This window comes from Danio rerio, chromosome 5 (assembly GCF_052040795.2).
Source record: "Danio rerio strain M-AB ecotype USA chromosome 5, GRCz13ab, whole genome shotgun sequence".
NCBI lineage: Eukaryota > Metazoa > Chordata > Actinopteri > Cypriniformes > Danionidae > Danio > Danio rerio.
In genome coordinates this window covers 15,240,229-15,264,251 of record NC_141025.1, presented here as the reverse complement: position 1 = coordinate 15,264,251, position 24,023 = coordinate 15,240,229, and the positions used below count along the sequence as shown (strand labels likewise).

The 24,023-nt window shown below is 38.5% G+C and overlaps 1 protein-coding gene across 7 annotated transcripts in view; it reads left to right on the top strand.

The window, feature by feature from the left end:
- kat6a (K(lysine) acetyltransferase 6A) overlaps positions 1 to 23,678 on the top strand; it is a 52,586-nt gene extending 28,908 nt beyond the window's left edge. For 4 of the 7 annotated variants that reach the window (XM_087251186.1, XM_087251187.1, XM_087251188.1 and 1 more), the window contains exons 4-17: positions 2,001 to 2,116; positions 2,239 to 2,320; positions 2,482 to 2,596; positions 2,712 to 3,067; positions 5,072 to 5,187; positions 9,120 to 9,235; positions 10,211 to 10,352; positions 12,930 to 13,091; positions 13,827 to 13,920; positions 14,565 to 14,796; positions 16,679 to 16,865; positions 16,963 to 17,676; positions 17,852 to 18,110; positions 18,219 to 23,678. In XM_087251186.1, coding sequence (XP_087107312.1) covers positions 2,001 to 2,116; positions 2,239 to 2,320; positions 2,482 to 2,596; positions 2,712 to 3,067; positions 5,072 to 5,187; positions 9,120 to 9,235; positions 10,211 to 10,352; positions 12,930 to 13,091; positions 13,827 to 13,920; positions 14,565 to 14,796; positions 16,679 to 16,865; positions 16,963 to 17,676; positions 17,852 to 18,110; positions 18,219 to 21,496 — 5,969 coding nt within the window. In that variant the 3' untranslated portion in view covers positions 21,497 to 23,678. The remainder of the gene's footprint in view (positions 1 to 2,000; positions 2,117 to 2,238; positions 2,321 to 2,481; positions 2,597 to 2,711; positions 3,068 to 5,071; positions 5,188 to 9,119; positions 9,236 to 10,210; positions 10,353 to 12,929; positions 13,092 to 13,826; positions 13,921 to 14,564; positions 14,797 to 16,678; positions 16,866 to 16,962; positions 17,677 to 17,851; positions 18,111 to 18,218) is intronic. The other 3 variants (XM_087251190.1, XM_087251191.1, NM_001123312.4) reach the window with 2 other exon arrangements.
- Positions 23,679 to 24,023: the final 345 nt, after the last annotated feature.

Sequence of the window (24,023 nt, the reverse complement as noted above, 5' to 3'; positions counted from 1 at the left end):
CATGTGTAATGACAATAAAGTTGAATCTAATCTAATCTTGTAGGGATTCGGAAGCTATTTTGAGTGTTTTTTGGTTGTAATAATCTTCCAAAGACACTTTTACCTCTTTCCACTGAATGTTACGGTTCAGTTTGGTTATGGTATGGTACGGGTCAGCGCTAAAATTTTTTTCTACTGGCTCAATTGGGCCAGTGGTTCAGATTTTTACTTGCCCTGCCAAAACTTTCACTGGCCCCACCAAGAAAAAAAAAAAGTTAATAGCTGTTTCTTAGCGACATAACTTTTCTTTAAATACAACTGACAATTTAAAAAATTACAATTGTGATGTAAATAAATTTTGAAAAAAAAAAGTACAATTTAGGTAAGAGGTCAGACTTTTTTAATCATAGCCTTTTATTTCAGTTGATCATGCAGCAGATCAATGTTGATCTTTTTTTCTAGGTGTTAGTGGAGAAATGAACAAAACAATATGCCTATAATACAAAATATAATAAGATTTATATATGGAAAAACTATCAGATGGTATTTTCAGGTAATTTTTTTCCCAATAGATTAACAGCACTCTGTAATGTTTCAGCATCTGACATCTCACCCTACTCCCCATTCTCTCTTCATATAGCCGTATATTTGGCTATTACATAACCATAATACACTGTGATATAACCTGGTGGGTTCGTTGGATCGTTTTGCTTTCTCAATACAATCGTTCCAGAGTTCATTTCAATCAAGCAAAGACCATCTCATTCAGGCGCTTTCGGACCGATTGATTTGGTGCAGATCTGAGCTCGATTGCGGGATTCACATACGTCGAATGAACCTCCCTAACTGGGCAAACAAGACCGGTTCTGAAACAAAGTCTAGACATGAAAGACCCATACTTGTGTGCAATTGACAAACAGTCACAGTCAAATTAAACTTTAGTGATAAGGCAGCACTGGCCCGATCAGGCCAGTAACGATCCTGTCTACTGTCTTGAGCGTTTTGCACGTTGGCACCGGGCCATCGAGCAGTACATATACAAAACAGATGCTTTAAATAGACTTACATGTTTATAAATGTTAATAACTAACCTTATAATAGTACGAAATAGCCTACTGTAACGTCTGTGATTAAATAAAATAAAAAATAAATAAAACGTATATGAAAACATACGGAGCCTTACAGTCTCTGATAATGTTATCAATTACAAAAATAAAAATACCCAAAGTGCTATGATTAGCTTTTTTGGTTCCTTTTGACAGTTGAAACGGACATAAAGGGGTACTGAACCATACCGTACCACTCAGTGAAAACGGGCCGTTTGTAATGATTTAAAAAATCAACTACATGAGCTGTTCCTGCATGATAAAAATCACATTTATCAAATGAAAAAAGATACGCTTACAATGCATTGTGCAACACATTTAATAACCAGCCCTCAAAACTTAACACACAGGATTTGTTTGGTCACTTCACATACACAAGCTCGCATACTTCCCATTCGGTATAAATTTAAATGTTTCCAGGGTTTCAATTTGACTGCTCAGCGGTTGATTTTTGTAAACAAAGCTTTCTGTTTTACAAGTGCCCTAATGTTCATGTCAAAAAACATTTAAAGTGCACAAAAATGTCTTCCTCTGGCCACCGTGGTGGGATAGCTGTCACGGCTATTGGCAATGCGGTATCCACTGGGGTTTATATTGTATTTTGTTGTTGATGGTTGCAAGAATCCACATTTATCTGCACATCTTTTTTTAAATTAGCAGCTTGAATTATTTATGTCTAAAAGTATAACGTATATTGAAGAGCCTGTTAAATTAAGTCTTAAATTTGATGCTTAAATCTCAGCAGGTACTCCGATTATAACTTGTATCAGAAGATAAAGATTGTAGAAAGTAACGTGACACTGGAATTCTCATTGCAATGGCACTTTATTCTGGAAAATAGCCTAAGATGCCATTAAGTAACAAATCTCCTACTATCACTGTTTTTTTGAGGTTGTTTTATTCTGTTTTTTTCAGGGCATCCATCGTGTCTGAAGTTCTCTCCAGAGCTCACAGTGCGGGTCAAAGCTCTATGGTGGCAGTGTATCGAGTGCAAGACCTGCAGCAGCTGCCAGGACCAAGGAAAAAATGCAGTAGGATTATTATTTTTTTTTTGCCACTTCATGCTCTTATTAGATTCTCATTAACTGAATTATTTAAAATAACTCGCAGACTCCTCAGTAAGCATTGTCTTTGTACATTTGTATTTTTACAGGACAACATGTTGTTCTGTGACTCCTGTGACCGAGGCTTCCACATGGAGTGCTGTGACCCTCCACTAACGCGAATGCCGAAAGGTAACTGCCCACACACAATCAAATACATGCCTGCTTTACTTCAGTGTCCAGGGATTATTATTTGTTATATTATTATTATTATTATTAATTGTATATTTGTTTCACAAGGATTGTTTTTCCTTTGTAATTGTACTCTCTAATAATTATTTTTTGATTTTCAGGCATGTGGATCTGTCAGATCTGTCGGCCAAGAGAAAAGGGAAGAAAGCTCTTACATGACAAAGCAGCACAAATCAAACGGCGATACAATGCACCACTGGGGCGACCGAAGGGCAGGTATTTAATGTTTAATTATCCTTAAATAACTCAGCAAATGTCTAATTCTCTTCAAATCTTTTAATGAATTTGAAATAAACGAGCATAAGACTACTACGAGTTGTCTTGTCCTCAGACCTGGCCGTCCCTTTAAGAAGATTCGTGGTGGAGGGCGTGGCCGGAGAAGGCGGGGCGCTGGAGGTGTGGATCAGTGTTCACAAGGCTCCTCCTCCCCACACTCTTCCTCAAGCTCCTCCTGCGAAGGTTACCCCGGTGACGATCGCATGCTGTTTTCTCTGAGAGAAGATGACTCTGCACACGGTAGCCTGCGTTTTAACAAGAAAACAAAAGGTTTGATCGATGCCCTCAGCAAGTTCTTCACCCCATCCCCAGATGGCCGGAAAGCCCGTGCTGAAGTGGTGGACTATTCCCAGCAATATCGCATGCGCAAGAAGGGCAACCGGAAAGGCGAGCACGATGACAGGACAGGAGGTGAGAGTTTAGCGCAACTATTTAGAAGTCATCAGCTTTAGGTTATCTGCTAGGAGTGTGATGAGATCTAGTGGTACGAGATCTAACAGGTAGATCTGTCATAACAATCAACATATCGACTTATGTAGCTCAACACATGGCCAGCATTTCCCCTAGGTTTACAGTTTTGGGGAGGAGGGTCGAGGAGTCATGGTCTTTAACCTCTTAAGACCCAAGGTGTTTTTATTTCTCTTTGCTATTAAGGCTTATTGGAACCTAATTAGAATAAAAATCTAGGGATCATCTTTTGATATGATGTAATTTTAGAGAAAAATTATGTCCATATATGTGGACTCGGGGTCCGAATTTATGAATTTGCGAAAGACACACAGAGCTTCCGTTAAAGGTCATAACTGGACACTAGATAGAGGAAATAGCTCCGCTCGCATCACAGCATGGGATGTGCGCAACGTATCTGAAGAGCAGAGGGGTGCGGGACGTATTTGAGGAACTTGAATTTTGAGATTATTATTTGTTTGCGGGCATCCGGGAGTCTCAATGCATTTACAGGAGACACCCGGAACTACCGGGAGACTTGGGATGTCTGCATCTGTATATATTTTAGCTGCTGTGACTCAAGTGCAGAACAGAAATGACATGCTGTTGTGTAAATAAGATATTACAAATGGCTATTTAGCTTGTTTATTAAAAAAGTTGTGATCTGGTGCTATATATAAATAAAATAAAATTAACGTGATTGGAAGGGGTTGGGAGGGCGGAGCATATATATATATATATATATATATATATATATATATATATATATATATATATATATATATATATATATATATATATATATATATATATATATATATAAGCTCTTCTGGTTGGCCCACTGCTTTTTTTTTGTTAATATCACATGTCAATCAGTCAATGCCATCTGCCTTCAGATGACAGGAAGCGACAACCATAAACTGTAAAGCACTGAAGATGAGAGAATGAAAAGCACACTGACAGATTTTGTTTTAGAACCCACCTAAAGTTACAAATAATGGCACATCTGATTAGTGATCGTGTGGTGAATGTTAATCCACCGTTTACACTTTTAAAAGAGTAGCTAAAAGACTTCCAGTTGGTTAAAGTCCACTATGAAAGTGACTAAAGCATTCACTTTAAAGTCAGTGAGATGGAGGTAACAGAGTTTTAATCCTTTATTTAATTGTCAGGATGCTGTCAGCCATGCAAGTGGCAGCTATATGTAAAATGTAACACTGCGTAGCCTACACCATCGCAAAAGGGCTTTTTATCATTTATTAATTTATTTTTATCAATTTATTCATTTATTAAGAGTAAACTAATACTGCAGCTCATGAAAAGACTGTTATTGCTATTAAGGTGACACATTCAAATATTAAGTTATATGTCAATAGCATCTGTGCAATAACAGTTATTGTTAACAATTGCTAACTGATGGTAGGCACATGCAGATTTGTTTGTTTAGTTTTGATTAGTGTTTAATTTAAATGCAATAAATCTGTAAATATAAAACTTGTAGTAATGGTGCTTATAATTGGGGGGTGTGACTAAATTTTGGCAAAAAAAATTAAAGCACCAGTGCTAACAGGCAAAAGGGTTAATTTTGAGCTCTGAAATGCATCGCTGCTGTATTAAAACTATTAATATAAAAGCTTTTTTACCAAAAATTTAGCCGCAGGCTTTTGATTGGAAGTGTATTATGTGGTGCAGTCAGAGATGCTCCTCTGAACAACATAAATAGGGCGTCTGTTTCAGCAACGGCATCACGTTCAGAGTTGTGACAGGACTATTGTAGACATTTGGAGACAGCATAATTGGAAGCTTGACACATCATGCCTGGTTAGGATGCGGTGTAAAATGGAAAAGTACTAATTAAATGTGAATCTGCTGTCTGTTTTGTTGGTGTTTTTGCTCCGGAGACTCAGTTTTCTGCTCACATTCACTCTCTGGCTGTTTTAACTGTCTTTGTGTCTGTTTGCATCACAGACAATCAGGAGTGCTCAGACAGCTGGCGGGAGGATGAAGACAAGCTGCCAGGACACGAGAATCTAACCGAGAAAGACGTGGAGCTCTTCAGGCACATTCAGGAAATCGCACTACAGGTATGGATCAAGGGAGGGAGAAGTGCCGTTTAATTTGGTCATACAAATTAAAATGACTGATCTAAAGTTAAAGTTACTGGAAAAGTCATGGAATTTTGACAAGGCATTTTTCAGGCCTGGAAAAGTTTTGAGAAAGTAAATAAATCCAAAATGTTTTAAACCTAAAATATCTGTGACTATATTTTGAGATGATAATATTGGGTACATTTTAAATACAAATGCATATTCACTGTAATTCAAGATATATTTTGAGCGTCATGTCCAGATGCGCAAGTCCAACTATAGAAGTTCGATATTGTGGGTATTTTGTACTTTTCTTATAACTCGTGTGTATTTTTACACAGACAGCAGTTTAATTTCTAAATGCATAAAAATAAACTATATAGATACACATAGGCTGCATCCCAAATCACCTACTACACAGTAAGTACTGCATTTGAATTTAATGGCCCGTTTCCACTGAGTGGTTCGGTGCGGTTTGGTTTGGTACGCTTTTATGGCCTTTCCACTGTCAAAAGGCGGACCGAACCATACCACTCAGCAGTAAAAGTGAAACCGAAAGCGCGCACATCATTTAAATTAACATATTGCATTTTAGAGTTATGGTTATGGCAAGTATTTGATATCAGGGATCGAAATTGCGACCATTTTGGTCGCATATGCGCCCGAAAATTAATCTATGCGACCTCATAATATATTATGGCACATTAGTGCGACTACAGATAATGGTTGTAGTGCGACCTGTTTTGATTTTTTGTAAAAACGTGTTGAATTGCTCTTCCCTGCCGCTATATTGGTTCATATGTCCACTAAAAGTCAAATCTAATACTGTACATATCATCGCCAAAGGAGCTCGCCTTTACTAAGTTTACACTGAAACTACGGCTCATCATAACAACGAGCGGTATTGCGCCGGTGGTCATCGCAAGAATCCTGCTTTGCCTGCTCATAAATTGGGTCGGCTGACTCGCCTGCTTTCCACTAACACAGAAAAATGAAGATCAGCTTAGACTGAACCTTTAAATTGACAAACTGAAACCAAAACTTTTAAAGAGTGATAGAAGTGAGACTTTACTTACTTTCTCTTTTCTATTCTTTTTTGAGGTGTATATATATGTTTTTATTTACTTACAGATGACTGTTTTGCAGCTTTCAGCATTAAATTGAATTATTTATTATAATCTTTTGTTTGTTTTGTAGCATAAATATTATTTATTAAATTGACATGCATATAAAAACAGCAGAACAAAATCAATATTTCTTACTGCAATGCTTCATTTTAGTTTGATGCAAACTATACTATTATTTTTCATAAAGTAACAGACTTTTTATAGCAGATATTCATGCACGTCGTTCAAGGCAGCATCATAATGAGAAATGTAATTCATTGTTACTATTATTGTCATTTTCATCATCATTAATACTCTATAATTATTAGACATTTATTTTGGAATTATTGCACACAAATATCAAGTCATCACAGCGATAGTTGTTTCTGTTTTTTGTTAGTCCTATTGATGTTGTTTAAAATACAATAAATCCCTTAAAAAACTATTTGCAGCGGTGCTCATTCATTTTTGATGGGTGCTCCTAAATTTTTTTTGGTGCTCCTAAATATTTGAAGTTGGGAGCACCGGTGCTACCAAGTAAAAAGGTTCATTTCGAGCCCTGGATATGGTTTTTTTGTTCATCATAGAGAACACAAAGGTTTGTGAATGCAAAAAGTTCTTAATACTGTGTGTTATATCCTGGATCATCTATTGCTTGTTTTTGCTATTTTGAAACATTATACTTTACATTCATTTAACATTTTCTATCTATATCAAGTCACTTTTGTACATTTTATTTAAAACAGAACCCCAAATGGGCCAAAAGCTCATCTTTTTTTAGCACATATATTTTTTACAGGCCTTAATGAGAGGGAGAGAAAAAAACACAGAATCCTCCTTCCATCTCTAAACTGTGTGCTTGATGGTAGGGGGTCCCCATTGTTTGTTTGCAGTCACTGAATTCTCTTTTGGTGTATTAGCGAAGACCTGGAAGCTGTAAAGGACTTTATCTCTGCAGAATGTAATGTGGGGGATTTGAGAGTTTCCATTATCTTGACAGCTGGTGCCTCTCTCAGTGATACACACACACAAACACATATGCACATGTGTAGACTGATTGGCTGGTGTCTGTTTGTGTGTGTGTGAGAGATTTGAGGCTCTCAGCAGAAGCAGCCGTTCTCTGACTGCCTGAGGCCATCAGTCAAAGCAAAACACTCTCTAACCTAGAGAGAGACAATCATATTAACACATAATATTAGAGAGATGCGGAACATCCACAAAGAAAGAATACCGTGCTGTGGTCTGAAATGAAGAGAATTTGCTTCCGCTGTAATATACACTTAGACTACATTAACCCTGCAACGTTTGGGAGTGACAGCTGTGTTTAAATGTGGAGCTGAATTGCCCTAAATTATTAATCTGTATGTTTACGCTGCAACACAAGAGTCACTCCTGAGGCGGTTTATTTATTTTCCTTAAATTGTAAAGTCGACACTATTCAAAACTAATTGTATTATTAATTGAAGAGAAATTGTTAAATATAGTGATTATTTAATTTTTTACTGTAAAAGTTAGTACAAGAGTTAACTTGTTTTTGTCAATTAAAATGACATGCATTTCAGACCCTTTTCTAGGCATGATTTTGCTTGGGTTTAAAAATGATGCTACTAATTGAAAATTTTTCGGTTGTTGTCTCTTTTACTGCAATGAAAACTTTTATTTAGTCTTTATATCATAGATGTGTCTGTGAATGACGCATCAATTGAAACATTTAGTGTTTGTGCATGCTTTCAGACCAAAGGATTCTCAGATCAGTCCAAAATACAATTCACAATAGACTCACAACACAAGTCACGGTTACAAAATCCAATTTCTAAGCTCAAAACACAATTCGTAAATACACAAATCCAATTCGTATATTTAAAAGACAATTAAAAAATACACAAATCCAATTTGTAAATTCAAAAGATAATTAAAAATACACATCCAATTCGTAAATTCAAAAGATGATTAAAAATTACACACAATTCATAAATTTAAAAGACGATTTAAAATACACAACTACAATTTGTATATTCAAAAGACGATTCAAAAATAGACAAATCCAAATCGTAAATTCAAAAGATGATTCAAAAATACACAACTCTAATTTGTCAATTTTCAACACATTTCATAATATACACAAATCCAATTAATTTAGCAAATATTTATGATTTTTACTAATTGTTACAAATTGTGTATTCTATTTATGAATTGTGTTTTGAATTTACAAATTGGATTTTGTAAATATGAATTGTGCTGTGCATGTATGAATTTTATTTCATAAATGTATTATTTTTCAATCTAATTTATATATATATATATATATATATATATATATATATATATATATATATATATATATATATATTTTGCACCTTTGTTGTTGTTTTTTCATCTTTAACCATACCATTTGTTCTTTATTTAGATTTCGAAAATTAACATGACATGATCCGAGTGATGCTTCTGCACAAGCTCTTTTACTTACTTTACATTTCTTTGTATATGGAATAAATGAAATGGATTGTATATGTGACTGAGATGCAGAGCAGAGGAGTGTGCGATCACTACTGAGTGTCAGCAGGCTGGCGAGTGGCAGATGCTCTGAATTTCCACTTGGGCTGTGGATAAGAGCTAATAATAATCCCGTAAGCATGAGTGTAATAGAGCTGTATGCTTGTGGGAAACTGTGATTGTTAGAAGAAAGAGAACATGTTTCATGTTTGAAAGAGAGCAACTTTGTGCTTTGTGAAAAGGATATAACACTAGGCCTTGGATTGTCCTGTATTGTAAATTTGTGCTCCATCTTTGCCTCAAGCTATGTTTTTTGTTGTATTCTCACAGAAAGTTGGGGTGACTGGTCCACCTGACCCCCAGATGCGCTGCCCATCAGTTATAGAGTTTGGGAAGTATGAAATTCAGACGTGGTACTCTTCCCCATACCCACAGGAGTACAGCAGGTAAGCAACATGATGATAATAATGTTGCAGTTATCAACAACATCATCTCATTGTGTTCAAGATTAGATATATTTCTAACGAATATGGCATGTATTAGGCAAGTTAATTGAATCATATTTTGCCTTTATCTCCCAACTGTTTTTAACAACAACTTCTTCAAAGGGTTGTCCTACATTTACTAGTAAACTTGGATGAGGAATATTTTATTCCCCCATAACAATATTACAATACTTACTGTCTGTGTAACTTTCTAATTAAGTATTGTCAACAATTACTGAGACACAACTGCAAAAACTTAATAAACAGGGAAGATTTATGATAAAATTTAAAAATTAGCAGTACATTTTATAATAATTTTTTAATACTAAAAGACACTATTTTAGTAGAGTTGTTTTGTAGTAAAACTAGGCCTGATTACATTTCAAAAATCAAAAAACACTAGCATAAAGTTTGTAGCATTTTTCCCATATTCATGATTTTATGTCCACCAAAAAAGCCACACAAACGTTTAAGCAGTGGTAGAAGTGGTGATATTTAATTAGGTCTGTATTTCACACTGAGCGATACATAAGGCTTTTACTTGCCACAAACAACCATAGAATAGGACAGAACTTATGTTTAAAACCAAACACAAACTGGAATAAATAATTAATTGGAAACCGGCTGAAAGTTACTGTGCTCTCTGCCATCTCTGATGTAATCAGCCTGGTCTATTTTAACACCGTAAGAATCTCTTATTAATAATGTCAACGCCGACAGCCATAAAAATATAAATCCTAGTTTTATTGGTGTGTTTTTCCAAACATTTATGTGTGTGTGTTTAGAATGGTGTAACGTCAAATCATACTAGTGTAGAATTAGCTGTCATACTTCGTATTTTTCTTATATTTGGATACTCTCACAAGAGAAGATGTGCTTCTGCACCTTTGGTTTTGAGGCAGCAAATTCTGATGTGTGATTGTCTGGATGTGACAGGCTCCCTAAGCTCTACCTCTGCGAGTTCTGTCTGCGCTACATGAAGAGCCGCAGTATTCTCTACCAGCACATGCGAAAGTGTAACTGGTTCCACCCGCCTGCCAACGAGATCTACAGGAAGGACGACGTGTCCGTGTTTGAGGTGAGGAAAGGAAATCTCCACCCAGATAAAAAAAAAGCCTCAAATACACACAGACGTTTTTGTTTATACACACTTGGCTCTGCCATATGCACGTCGACACTCTAGTCATGCACACGCAAATGTGTGTTTTCATATGTGCTGAGCCAACAAAGGAAATCTCATTCACACTAATATATACTTGCATACACTCCTACACCATATCAGACAGTAACATCCGCCCACTTCCTGCCCTCATGATGTGCTGTAATGATGCCACACAGCAGGGTAATAAATGAAGAGCTGTCTTTGTTTCACAATCACTATGGTGATTTACCACAGCCTGTTTCTCAGTCTATTAGACAACAATCATCATAGTCTTAACAAATCATAACAAGCAGACTTGTATCGGTGTAGTCAATGCTGGCATATGAAGCCAGAACAGTCTTAAAAATAATACATTTACAAAATATAATTCACACATACACAACACAATTCACATTTACAAAATCCAATTTGTAAGCTCAACACAACTTATAAATTCAAAACACAATTAAAAAATACACATCCAATTTATAAATTCAAAATGATTCAAAAATACACATCCAATTCGTAAATTCAAGCAGATTAAAAAATACTCAAAGTCAATTTGTAAATTCAAAATACGATTCATTTATTCATTCATTTTCTTTTCGGCTTAGTCCGTTTAATAATCAGTGATCGCCACAGTGGAATGAACCGCCAACTTATGTTTTTTATATAAGTATGTTTTAATGCCCTTCCAGCCGCAACCTATCTCTGGGAAACATCCACACACACTCATTCACACTCATACACTACACAATTCACCTGTACCGCATGTCTTTGGACTGTGGTGGAAACCGGAGCACCCGGAGGAAAATACGATTCAAAAATACCCAAATTCAATTTGTAAATTCAAAAGACGATTCAAAAATACAAAAATCCAATTCGTAAATTCAAAAGACAATTAAAAAATACACAAATCCAATTCGTAAATTCAAAAGGCGATTCAAAAATACACAAATTCAATTCGTAAAATCAAAAGACGGTTCAAAGATACACAAATCCAATTCGGAAATATTCAAGACGATTCAAAAATACACAAATCCAATTCGTAATTTCAAAAGACAATTAAAAAATACACAAATTCAATTCGTAAAATCAAAAGACGATTCAAAAACACAAATCCAATTCGTAAATTCAAAAGACGATTCAAAAATACACATTCAATTCGTTATATCAAAAGACGATTCAAAAACACAAATCCAATTCGTAAATTCAAAAGACGATTAAAAAATACACAAATCCAATTCGTAAATTCAAGACAATTAAAAAATACATAGCCAGTTCGTAGATTCAAAAGACAATTGAAAAATACTCAAATTCAATTCAAAATTGTGTTTGTATTTATGAATTGTGTTTTGAATTTACAAATTTCGATTTTGTAAATGTGAATTGTTCTGTGCTTGTTTGATTTTATTTAATAAATGTATTATTTTTGAGACTGATCTGTCAGATGATGTACATAAATGGTTAGGTTCACACAATTTTAGTGTCGGGAATAACGTTCAATGATTCTTAGAACAGCCTTTAGGACCATCATGACGACTTGCGTTTTAACTACGCTTATTAAAATAAAATAAATATCAGAAACCTTATTATGCTTTAAGAAATCTTAAATTTGAATTAATTAAATTAAATCAAAAATATTAAGGCTCTTTCAAAATAAAAAATGGGGTGCTGTTGCTTTGCAAATGCACTTTGAATTTAGTAGCATTTGGTAAGTTGTTGATTATAATATACTTTTATTATATTATGGTACTTTTTACTTTATTATAATTATTTTGAGTAATTAAAGTCTATTTAGAGCTTAAATTTTGTTGTTTATAGATATTTAGTGTTTAAACAGGTCAAAAAACTAAGCAAAAATTTAGCTTTCTCATTCAGTTAATAAACTTAGTAACTTAAGTGAGTAGCTATCAAAGTAAACAAATGTGTAATTTCTCAGTCTGGGTTACAGAATGCACTTGTCTCTTGTTAAAAAAAAAACTATGGGATTCATGTAACAATGCAGTTGTCTCTTTGTTAATAGCTAAAGTATGTGTTTGTAAACTCTTTACCTGGACTGACAACTGTATTCTGCTACTACGTGACCCTAGCCCGTTTGCTCCACATTAGTCAACACCACTTGATGTTGTCGGGTGTGTTACCGCATGCCTTCTTGTTTGGCCAGTTGGTTTTAGTCTCATGTTTCAGGTCTGGTTCTGACTCAGCAGGATACCTGTGGTGGCAGCACTGCTAAAAGCTAACGCGCTTGGCATTCAGCCGACAAGAAAAACAGGAGCCGGGCAATTTATTACAGCCCTGGGTTCATGTCCAGCAATTTCTGTGCCAATCTCTGCTGCATGTCTTTTTTCAGAATGATGATTGATTTAATATTTAAAATAGAGTTATACATTTAATGAATAGCATCTAATTGTTGGTGTAATAGAATCTAAATCATAGTGAAATATAATCTTATGTTTAGTTATTTCAACTACCAAAATCTATAAGAATTGAAATAAAAATTGTTTTCTCCAGGTGGATGGAAATGTCAGCACAATATACTGTCAGAATCTGTGTCTGCTTGCCAAGCTCTTCCTGGACCATAAGACGCTATACTATGATGTGGAGCCCTTCCTTTTCTACGTACTCACACAGAACGACAATAAAGGCTGCCATCTCGTGGGATACTTCTCAAAGGTAAATAGATCATCGCAGAAATCCTTTAGGTACTATTTAGCAGTCCATATGGGTGTGTTTGCTTAATTGAACTTGTTTATTATGCTCTTGGAAAACTCTTTAAAGTGTATTTGTTTAATAAATATATATTTTTTATATTTTAAAGTTGCATTTTATACATTGGTTAAATAATTTTAAGAGCCATATTCATAGCTGTTAATCATTAAAAAATAAAATATCTGTTAACATGTCGACGTTTGTGCACTTAGTAAGGAAAACAGTCATTCACTCATTCATTTATTTTCCTTCAGCTTAGTCCCTTTACTAATCTGGGGTCGCCACGGTGGAATAAACTGCCAATTTGTCCAGCATGTTTCTCACAGCGGATGCCTTTCCAGCTGCAGCCCAGTATTGGGAAACATCCATACATACACACACACTACACCCAATCTAATTTATTCAATTCACCTATAGCACATTTCTTTAGACTTGTGGGGGGATAAACAGGAGCACCAAGAGGAAACCCATGCGAACACAGGGAGAAAATGCAAACTTCACACAGAAATGCCAACTGACCCAGCCTGGACTGGAACCAGCGACGTTCTTGCTGTGAGGCGACAGTGCTAACCACTGAGCCACCATGTCACCCAAGAAAACAATCATATACCTGACAAATATTTGATTTGTCACATAGATAGAAACTTGCTGAATGTTTTGTTCATTGTGGAATGTTTTTTATGCTGTTTTCATCTCCAGGAGAAGCATTGTCAACAGAAGTATAACGTGTCCTGTATCATGATTCTTCCACAATATCAGCGCAAGGGCTATGGGCGATTCCTCATTGACTTCAGTAAGCATTTTGCATGTTTTTTTCTCACTCTTCTCTCTCCATGGTGTCCATGGGTCTTAACGTTTTCAAATGTCTTAAATTTCAGAAACTCTGTTTTAGGCCTTAAAGTCCCAAATTCACTGAAATATTGTCTTAAATCCCTTTAAACTGGTCTTAATTTTCCTTTAAGTAAAGCTACTCAATGGATCCAACACACATCCAATCACCAACAATACATCTTAATAAAACATTTAGCAAAACTCTATTCATAATTAATATTGTAAATAGTCTGTTGTGTTGTACATTTAGTAAGTTATGTTGAAAGAATGGATGTGAGGAACAAGGGTCTGCATGTCTTCACACATACTAAAATTTATGCCAATGAAATAACTAATTATCAGAATTAGTTTTTTTGATGGGGCAATTACTTTTTTTTTCTGCTGAGCCATTAAACAATTCTTTGCATTTAGCCCTATGCAAGCCTGAAGTTTTATTCTTCATGGTCTTAAAGTCTTAAGTTTGACTTGGTGAAACCTGCAGAAACCCTGTCTCTCTCAGTCTGTGCTTTTTATTTGATTCATTTTTCTATTTATGTAGTGTGAGAACTGTTCTCCTTTATATGTTTTTGTTCAACTGAGAATAAACTGTGGTTGCTCTCTCTGCAGGTTACCTTCTTTCCAAAAGGGAAGGCCAGCCGGGCTCACCAGAGAAGCCACTGTCAGACCTTGGCCGGCTATCCTACATGGCATACTGGCGTAGTGTGGTGTTGGAATGCCTACATGAGATCAGAGATCGACAGCTCTCCATCCGCAAACTCAGCAAAGTCACAGGCATCTGTCCTCAAGATATTACGGCCACCCTGTTAAATCTAAACATGCTGGAACAGAAAGGGGACGGGTGAGAAATGCATTCACACACTCGGACATATTATAAATAAGGTGCAAGACATGTTTGGTGCGATTTCTTGCTATATTCAGACCAGCACAACCCTTATTTTTTTACATTTTACACCACATTGTTACAAATCCATTTGTGTCACTTTAACTAATGGTTCTTTTTTAGTTTATTCATCACAACTTGCATTTTTATAATGTTGTTATTATTTATTATTACGCATATTTATATTTGTTTTAATAAAAACAAGTGTAGATTTGTCCACCTGTCTGGTTTTGAAGTTGTCTGCATCACCATATAAGGCATAAGAATAGGACGTGTGTTTGGATATAACTCAATTTTCATTATTATTGCTCATTTATTTGTTTGCTGGAAATTAGAACAGAATTTAGAAATAGTTTTGAAACATCTTTCTGCTTAACAAACGAAATTATATTTAATGACTAGTAGATGTCTTTAGTGGAGTGAGCTTCCACCCTTTCCTTATCCACGAAAGTAAAGGAGTAAAGTTAAGAGTAAAACTAAACTACAAAGTAAAGAGGGTGAATGGAGGAGGCTCTTTCTGTACGTTCCATACGTAACCCTAATTTACTAAGTAGATGATTATGCTAAGTTTTGTGCTTAGAAAAAGTGTACTATTTTCTAAACTTATTAAAACTGTAAATAAAATATGCTAAAAAACATTTTGATTTCAAATAAATGCTGTTCTGTTTTTACTTTTTTTCAAAATACTGAAAATAAAATATTAGATTTTTACAAACATAAGTAGGAGCTATTTTCTGTATTGATGATGGATTTTTTGTTTAAACTAATGCTGAGTTCAGACTGCATAATTTTGAAAGTAATCGTGTCACAGATGTTTTCAGACTGTATGACTATCTGGGCTAGCGTTTTGTCGCTGCTTTGTTTACACTGCAAGATGGATCGGCGACATGGGCTTTCACATTGCATGACTTTACAATAGGAAGTATCGCCAACAACATTAAGTTAACATTAAGTCTCACAGCCTAAAACACGTGGTATATCTTTTGTTATTACTTGTATAATAAAAAAAGAAGTCTTTAATGGGGGTAAAAAATGGGTTTGAAGGGAATTTGCAGGGAAGGGAATTTGCAGGGAAGGGAATTTTGACCCGATTGTGGTATTACTCAGATGACACATCAAACAGACACGGGTGCTTCTGCCAACTTTCCTCTAGTTTTTCCTCCATTTCTTGGGTCCAATTTAACTTAAAATGAGCGCTTTTAACTTCTCCCCCAACCTAGTGAGACACCCACACTAGTGAATGCTGCTCTCTCATTGGCTGTAGGTAATCGCTGGTGTCATTTTCAGTCAAAACTCATTTCACACGGCATGATTTGAATCGCCGACAGCTCCAGATATTTAGAATCGCTCATCAGTGCTTCTCTCAGATCGCGTCTTTGATACTTCACTCTGTATGATTGCTCACGTGAACGAGCACTGATTTCCCTGGAATTTCAAGCATTTGTCAGCGATTTCTCGAAACCTGTCGGTGAGTCAATATTGGGGTAACATCATGCAGTCTGAACTCGACATAAATCAGCTTATTGGAATTTTTCCTTAAGGTTCATGTAATACTGAAGACAGGAGAGTTGAAAACTTTTGGGGAAAAAATCAGCTTTGCCATCACAGGAATAAATATAAAATTATATTGTTAAATGGAGAAGTAATTTTACATTAAAGCAAAATTGTGTAAAATTATAGCATTGCTACATTTCAAATCAAATAAATGTAGTGAACATTATGACTTTCCAAAACATTAAGAAAACCCACCAACACGAAACTTTACATTTTTGTGTACATTTCATACATTTTAGCAGCATGTAATGGTTTCCTGATTCTGATTTTTATTTTCCTGTTGTAGGGTAATTATTATGCGCAGAGAAAAGCTGGTAGCCAATCACATGGCTCGACTGAAAGCCAAACCTCGGCTCCTTGAAGTCGACCCAGACTGTTTGCGCTGGACACCTGTTATCGTCACCAACACAGTAGTATCTGAAGGAGAAGGGGATGAGGATGAGGAGGAGGAGGGAGAGGAGGAACGTAAAGAGGTATCTTAACTTTTATTTCAGTTGATTATGCAGTATTTATAATGTTTACGTTTACATGCTGAAGCTTAATTTTTGTTCTGCTTTGTCTCTTGTATAGATCAAACCCAGCCACAAGAGCTCTCCGCTCTCTTGGCATATGAAAGGAGAACGGGAAAATGAGGAAGAAAAACAGAGCTTCCCAGCATTCCCAAAAAACCAAAGCTCTCCACCATCCTCTTCCGTTTGCAACAATGTTCTCAGTCCTGAACGCCACTCTAATTTTCTTGCAGCTAATGGAGAGCGGAGGGGACCAGGGCGTCCTCCCAAAAACTGGTTGTGGGGAAAGGTAAAGGACGCCCCTCGTACAGTTCCAGCTCGGCCTCGAAAATTAAAGATCACAGGAGATGAAGATGATGATGATGACGATGATGATGAGGTGGAGGATGATGATGAAGAGGAGGAAGAGGAAGAAGAGGATGAAAGGACTGGCATCAATAAAGTGACTGCATCACCATCTTTACACTCAGCCTTAGAAAATGAGCCTGACTCTACATCAGCCTGTCCCATGGAACCCTCCAGGCACCTTACAGTTCCACCCCAACGCAACAGAGGCCGGCCTCCACGGAAAAAGCGTGGCCCAAAACGCAGACTCGGTGAGGAACCTGGAGATGATTTGCCATTGTTGCCCAACAACACAAGGCTGAGTGAACCCTTGCCAGTTTCTCCAGCCTATATGAGTGAGAGCAGTGAAGATGAGGAAGATGAGGAGGAAGAGTCAAGACCTCGTTCACCACCTATCCTCACAAAACCCACATTAGGACTAAAAAGCAAGGTATGTGTATTATACCTTTATGTGTGTTGTTCTGTTGTGTTGTCCTTCATAATAGTAAAACTGTAAAATTGTGTCATGTAAAATCAATGAAGCATCATATCAAAAGACTAGAGAGTCCTGGAAATCCGGATATGCTGTGGATAATTCAACAATTTTCTTTGCTTTTCTCTTGTAGTCTCAGAAGTCCTTGCGGAAGCGGCGTGTGCGTCAGCGCAGCCATCCCCACAGCAGTGTAGTTACAGAGACCATCTCAGAGACGACTGAGGTTTTGGATGAGCCATTTGTGGATTCAGATTCTGAAAGACCCATGCCAAGACTAGAAGAGGAAACTCCTTTTGGTACCCCTTTACGATGCTATACAGCAGCCCGAAAACACATGGGACCTGCCCTTAAAAGCATCAGCAGAAGCAATCTGTCTGAATCAGAGGAAGATGGTTAGTGTACACACATTTTGTGCATGCATTTATATATATATATATATATATTTTTTTTTTTTTTGAGTGTATGACTTTTAATCTATGTCATTGTGTCTTTTTTTTCAGATCCCACTCCTGTGCTGAAGCCAATTGCTGTCCTGAGAAGACCTGAAACTTCCGATGCCACACAAAGAACAGAGGAAACGTCTGAGATGCCTGAGGTTCCAGTAAAGAAGAAGAAAGGTTGGCCTAAGGGCAAGAGTCGCAAGCCACTCCACTGGAAGAAACGGCCAGGCAGGAAGCCTGGTAGTGGAGCTGGTCAGACAGATGACACCGATCTAGCAGTTCCATCCTCTGAGGACCCTCCTCCTTCAAAAATCAAAATGAAACCTGGCAGGAAACCTCGTAGCTATTACCTGCAGCGAGCCCAAGAGGAAGAGGTTCAACAGGAGTTTGAACAAAGCCAGTTGACTTCGCAACAACAACAACAACAACAACAACAACAACAACAACAACAGGCACAAACAGATAATTTAGCACAGGAGGAAAAAGCTTGTAAAAGGACAGCTAGAGCCTTGATATCTGAAATCAGCCCTGAGAAGCAGAAAGACTCAGAAGATGATGATGATGATTTTCTTCAGGGTTTTAGAGAGTCATCCAGGCCCAAAAAACGAGGTCGGCCACCAAAAAATGCCAACCTCCCTTCCACTGTTCCCAAACCTCCCCCTTTGTCTGAGCCAGAAGAGGAAGATGAGGAGGAAGACAGATGGACCGAGGAAAAGCTTAGCCGTCCACCTTCTCGAACCATGTCACAGTCTTCCAGCTCCAGAGTCCCTCAGCCAAGAGCTAACACAAACATGGCAGATGCAGAGGAAGATGAGGAGCGAGATGATGAAGATTGTAATAACAGGGTCAGTCGGAAAACAGCTACAACACCAGGCTCTGGGAGTCGGCGTAGTGATGACCATGATGCTGATGATGAAGGGGATGGCCGTCTTGAAGAAAAAAGTGACAGCAGCAGTAGCAGTAAAAGGCGAAAAGGCCAAGACTCTGAAGATGATGCGGAGGAGCAGGAGGATGAGGAAGATGAGGAACCACCATCACCTGCTCACACTCCACCTGTAAAAGAAGAACCCCAGAGCAGTGAGAGTTTTTTAGACATGCAGACTAATGTGGCTCGAGACTATGTCAGCAAACAAGAAGACGGTGACGAAGATGAAGATGATGCAGAGGCAGTGCAGGAGGTGAAGAATAACTCTGCTGATACTGATGAACGCAGGCGCAGAGAGCAAGAGGAATCTGCAGCAGCTGCGGCAGCTGTCGAGACAGTAACTGCAATTGCAGACCCTTCCGAACCAATGGACATGCAGCCTTTACACGTTGAGGACAAAACTGTTCTCATGATGGGGGCTGAGCACTCACACCAGCATCCAGACTTTAAAGATGACCTGAGCCACCAGCAACATACACATCACCACAGTAGTGAGCTGGATCTGGAAACTGTGCAAGCTGTCCAGTCACTCACACAAGGTGAGGCCCAGGAGGAGGATGCAGAGTCCCATGAAGCCTACCAGGACTGTGAGGAGACTCTGGCTGCCTGTCGAACCCTCCAAAGTTACAGTCATACAGGTGAAGGTGAGGAGGAAACTCTAGCCTTAGTGGAAGAGTGTGGAGCCTCCCAGCATAGTCCCATGCCCAACCCACCAATGCCCACATTACCGAACCAGTCTGTCCGTTCAGTCAACAGTCCTGCACTGACTCCAGGTCCTATGGAGCCTGGGCCAGGGGTGTCGGGTCCCACAGGAACTGGAGGGGGAACAGGAGGAGGCTATACCCAAATAACCCCAGAGCATCCCAGCTCTCTGTCAGCTCCTTCTTTGCAAAACATGGAGACCTCCCCTATGATGGACGTACCATCAGTTTCTGATCATTCACAGCAAGTTGTAGACAGCGGCTTCAGCGACCTAGGCAGCATTGAGAGCACCACCGAAAACTATGACAATCCAAGCAGCTATGACTCAACTATGGGTGGTGGAGGAAATGGAGGAGGGAATGGAAGTAATGGAGGTGGTATGTCAGCTGCCACCGCAGCAGCGGTGGCTGCTTCCTCTACATCATCTTCATCATCTTCTAGCTCAGCTACACCATCATCGTCATCTTCACAAGGCAACAGCTGCTCCTTTGTCTCAACTCCTGGGTTGACATCCTCGAGCACAGGTGTTGGCTCTCAAATCTCCATGGGAAGTTGTAGCCTTATCCAGCAAACAGGTCCTGGCACAACCAATGGACCGGGTTCTAACAGTACTGGTGGTGTCCCGCAACCTCCACCCCCACCTCCTCCTACTTCTGCCAGCACTCCAACTTGCGGTATAAAGTCTCCACAAGGCTGCGTCATAGAAAGGCCACCAAGTGCCAACCAGCAGCAACAAAAAAAGGTCTCGCAACCCCCTCAACAACAACAAAACCCTCAACCACAGCCTCCACCCTCTGCTCCACCACCCCCTCCACCTCAACAGCAAGCCCTCTCACAGTGCAGCATGGGAAACGGCTTTGCTTCCATGCCCATGATTATGGAGATTCCTGAAAGTGCAGGCAGCGGTGGAGGAGGTCGGAGTTTGTATGATCGAATGGGCCAGGACTTCGGTGCTGGTGGTTACAGTTTAGCCAAACTCCAGCAGCTAACAAACACTATCATGGACCCCCATGGAATGTCTTATTCGCATTCAGCTGCAGTCACCTCATATGCGACAAGTGTTTCACTGTCTAACCCAGGGTTAGCGCAGCTTGCTTCTTCTCCACACCCACCTTTGGGCCAGGCTCAGCCCACAATGACTCCACCTCCCAATTTGGGTTCTGGGTCTATGAACCTTGGGTCTCCCTTAATTCAGTGCAACATGACGGGCGCTAACATCGGACTACCTCCCACTCCCCATCCACAACGGTTGCAAGGCCAAATGGCCACCGTCAAAGGCCACATTGCAATCCGGTCCAAAGCCTCTCAAATACCTGCGGGCTCCCCTCACCAGCAGCAATTGTACAGTCGCAGTTCTGGCGCTGTGACCATGCAGGGCTCCCCACGGACTCTAGTTCAGCGTGGCATGATGACCAACCTCATGCCCACACCTGCCGCCTACAACTCAGTGAACATGAATCCACTCAATGCTGCCATGTCCGCTGGCTATCGCATGTCACAGCCAATGATGAACAGTGGGTACCACAGTAACCCGCCCTATATGAACCAGCCAGCCCAATACCCCATGCAAATGCAAATGGGAATGATGGGAGGGCAGGCTTACCCTCAGCAGCCTATGCAGCCCAATCACCATGGCAACATGATGTACACGGGCCCCTCGCACCACAGCTACGCTGGCGTCCCCAAACAGTCGCCTTACATGAGCAGATGAGCACCAGAGAATGAGCAGAGAGCTGAGAGACGTACCCCACCGGACTCTGCATCTCTGTACTTAATCCATTTGTATCCACCCTCCAACGTCTGGGCAAAAAGGCAACAAGTGAGCTTGGTGGAGGAAGAGGACATAGAGACTGCGACAAATTCTTTTCCTTTCTAAATATGTTGTCGTCAAAGCTCTGTTCCTTTTAGGTTCATTTCCCCAATGCTGACAGAGCTGGGGAGTTGATGATAGCCTGATCAGGGAGATGATCTAGTGGACCTTTATTACGGCAAGTGTCATGCTCCCACCCACAGACCCTGTCTGTCATGGTTGTACCAACAAGGGTTGGTCCACCAAAATGTCCTCCACTCCATTCGTGAGACAGGAGCGAAGCATCAAAGCAGTTACAGGGGAAGTGGACCTAACTTTTCAAACTGAGAGAGAAATAAATTTACGTCGTTAATGAACATACATTGAATCATGCACACAATCGTTCAATTGACATAGGAAGCCTTACCTAAAAAGAGACAAAATAATTGTAGATGGACTTTTTTTTTCTTTTTTATTATATTATTATTATTATTTTCTTTATTTTTAATATGTTCTTTTTTTTCCAATGACTGTTGAAATGCTCGTTTCAGTCTGACCTTCTCATGCTTTATGTGTGTGGCTGTACTGGACAAAGTGATTCACGCTCGCTCATTCATACACTCATTCACTCACACACAGCTACATAGCCACTTGAGAGCTCACCTGGAGGCACTTGTCGGGACGCACCGTGTCCGATTTTTCTGTAAATCTGTGTCTTCCCAGTATGGAACCATGTATATCCAGTGTTAAGAGCTCAAACAAGCATCTCATAATAAACACCACGCATCCATAGACCGGACCCAACAATAGTTAATGTAAATATTCTGGTACTACCTGGTTCACAGCACAGCCTGGCAAAATCCAACACGTTCACATACACTCCACAGATGTCCCCAGAGGGCGCAGCTATCCTAGATGGGAAGGTCTTTAATTTCATACTACACAGTGCAGCGTCCAAATAACGTGTGTGGGTAAAAAGGGTTTAACCATGCAGGAGCAGACTTAGCATCGCAAAGAGAAGTTGCCGATGTCTCCTGAAGTAGTCCTTACTGTAGCACCAGTAAGAAGCGCTGCTCGTACTCCAGCTGATCATGCGCTTGTGATGTTAGCTGTTAGCCACAAGAGGGAGCTGTACAAATATGTTGATTCATGTCTGCAATGCACACATGGACAAATGAACACTCTCATACCCAGGATAAAGGTTAAAGTGCATGACGTCCTGAGACGGTTACTGTTTTAGGACAACGGGCAGAGAATTTCTTAATGTTCCAGTATTCGTTGTCGATTTGAGGAATCTTTCTCGGAGACCTGACGTTTCATATATTATTTGTGCGCTTTTGTTTTTCTGAATTTTATCAGACTGGGCAGCTTTCTTTTATGACACAAGCTGACTCTTTTTGACTTTAGAAGACTTATTGTAGAGAAAAATGTTTTTTCTAAAATATAAAAGAAGAATTCTGACATGGATATTGGTACTGTCATTTTTTTCACTTCTGTTTCAGGAAAAAAAAAACAATGCATATTTTTTAGCTCGACTCTTGGGGTAATATTATTAAGAAATTCAAAACTAAAAAAAATGACAACTCACTTTTAGTGAATTTAAGATGCCTTTAACCTTTCCATTCCATCTCATCTCTAGAGTTTTCTATCTTTGTGTAGTATATTAATGCTATTTTAAAAACAAAAGGAAAAAACAGATATCTAAAGGTCACTTAGCGTTATTTTCTATTATTTTTTTTTTTGGTTGTTTTTTTTTCTTTTCTTGGTTATTGTGTGTGTATAGGACAACTTCCTTACATCTATGAGGCATGTAAAAATGAGCTCAGTATATTTCTGTCTGTTTATATTGCTTACCTTTTCGTATACTTTGTAATTGTACATGGTGAGTTGTAAGCTAAGAGAGAGCCTGGTAGCCCGGAGAAAGAGAGAGAGAGAGAGCCAAGCTGGGGCGCTCGGTGATGGTCGGAAGCGCCCACCTTCCACTCCTCTCTGTTTTGTCCTTGTATGTATTTCCATTTATTTGTTTCTTTTCTTTTTCTTAGCAAGTACTTTCAAAGAACTCTGTACATTTTAACATGAAACAAAAATAAATTATGTTGAGCCATTTCACTTGTTACTGTGTTTCTTGGGGATTCATTACTAAGAAGCCATTTCTCCTACTTTATTAAGTCATGCTCTATCAATTTAAAGTTAGGATATGGTAAGAGCATGTGTCGTTTTTTACATTTAGCCAACTCAAGATTATTTAATAAACATTCTTATTAGTTTATACACTACTTAATTAGAACGTCTGCACTAGGCATGGGCTGGTTTAAAATGCTGACAGTATGATAACCTTGGATAAAAATATAGGTATTGTTCTTACTGCTCTAAATTTATTTTTTTTTTTTAATGTCTGTAAAAACAAAAACTTTTTTTTTCCTCTTTGAAAACATATATATATATATAT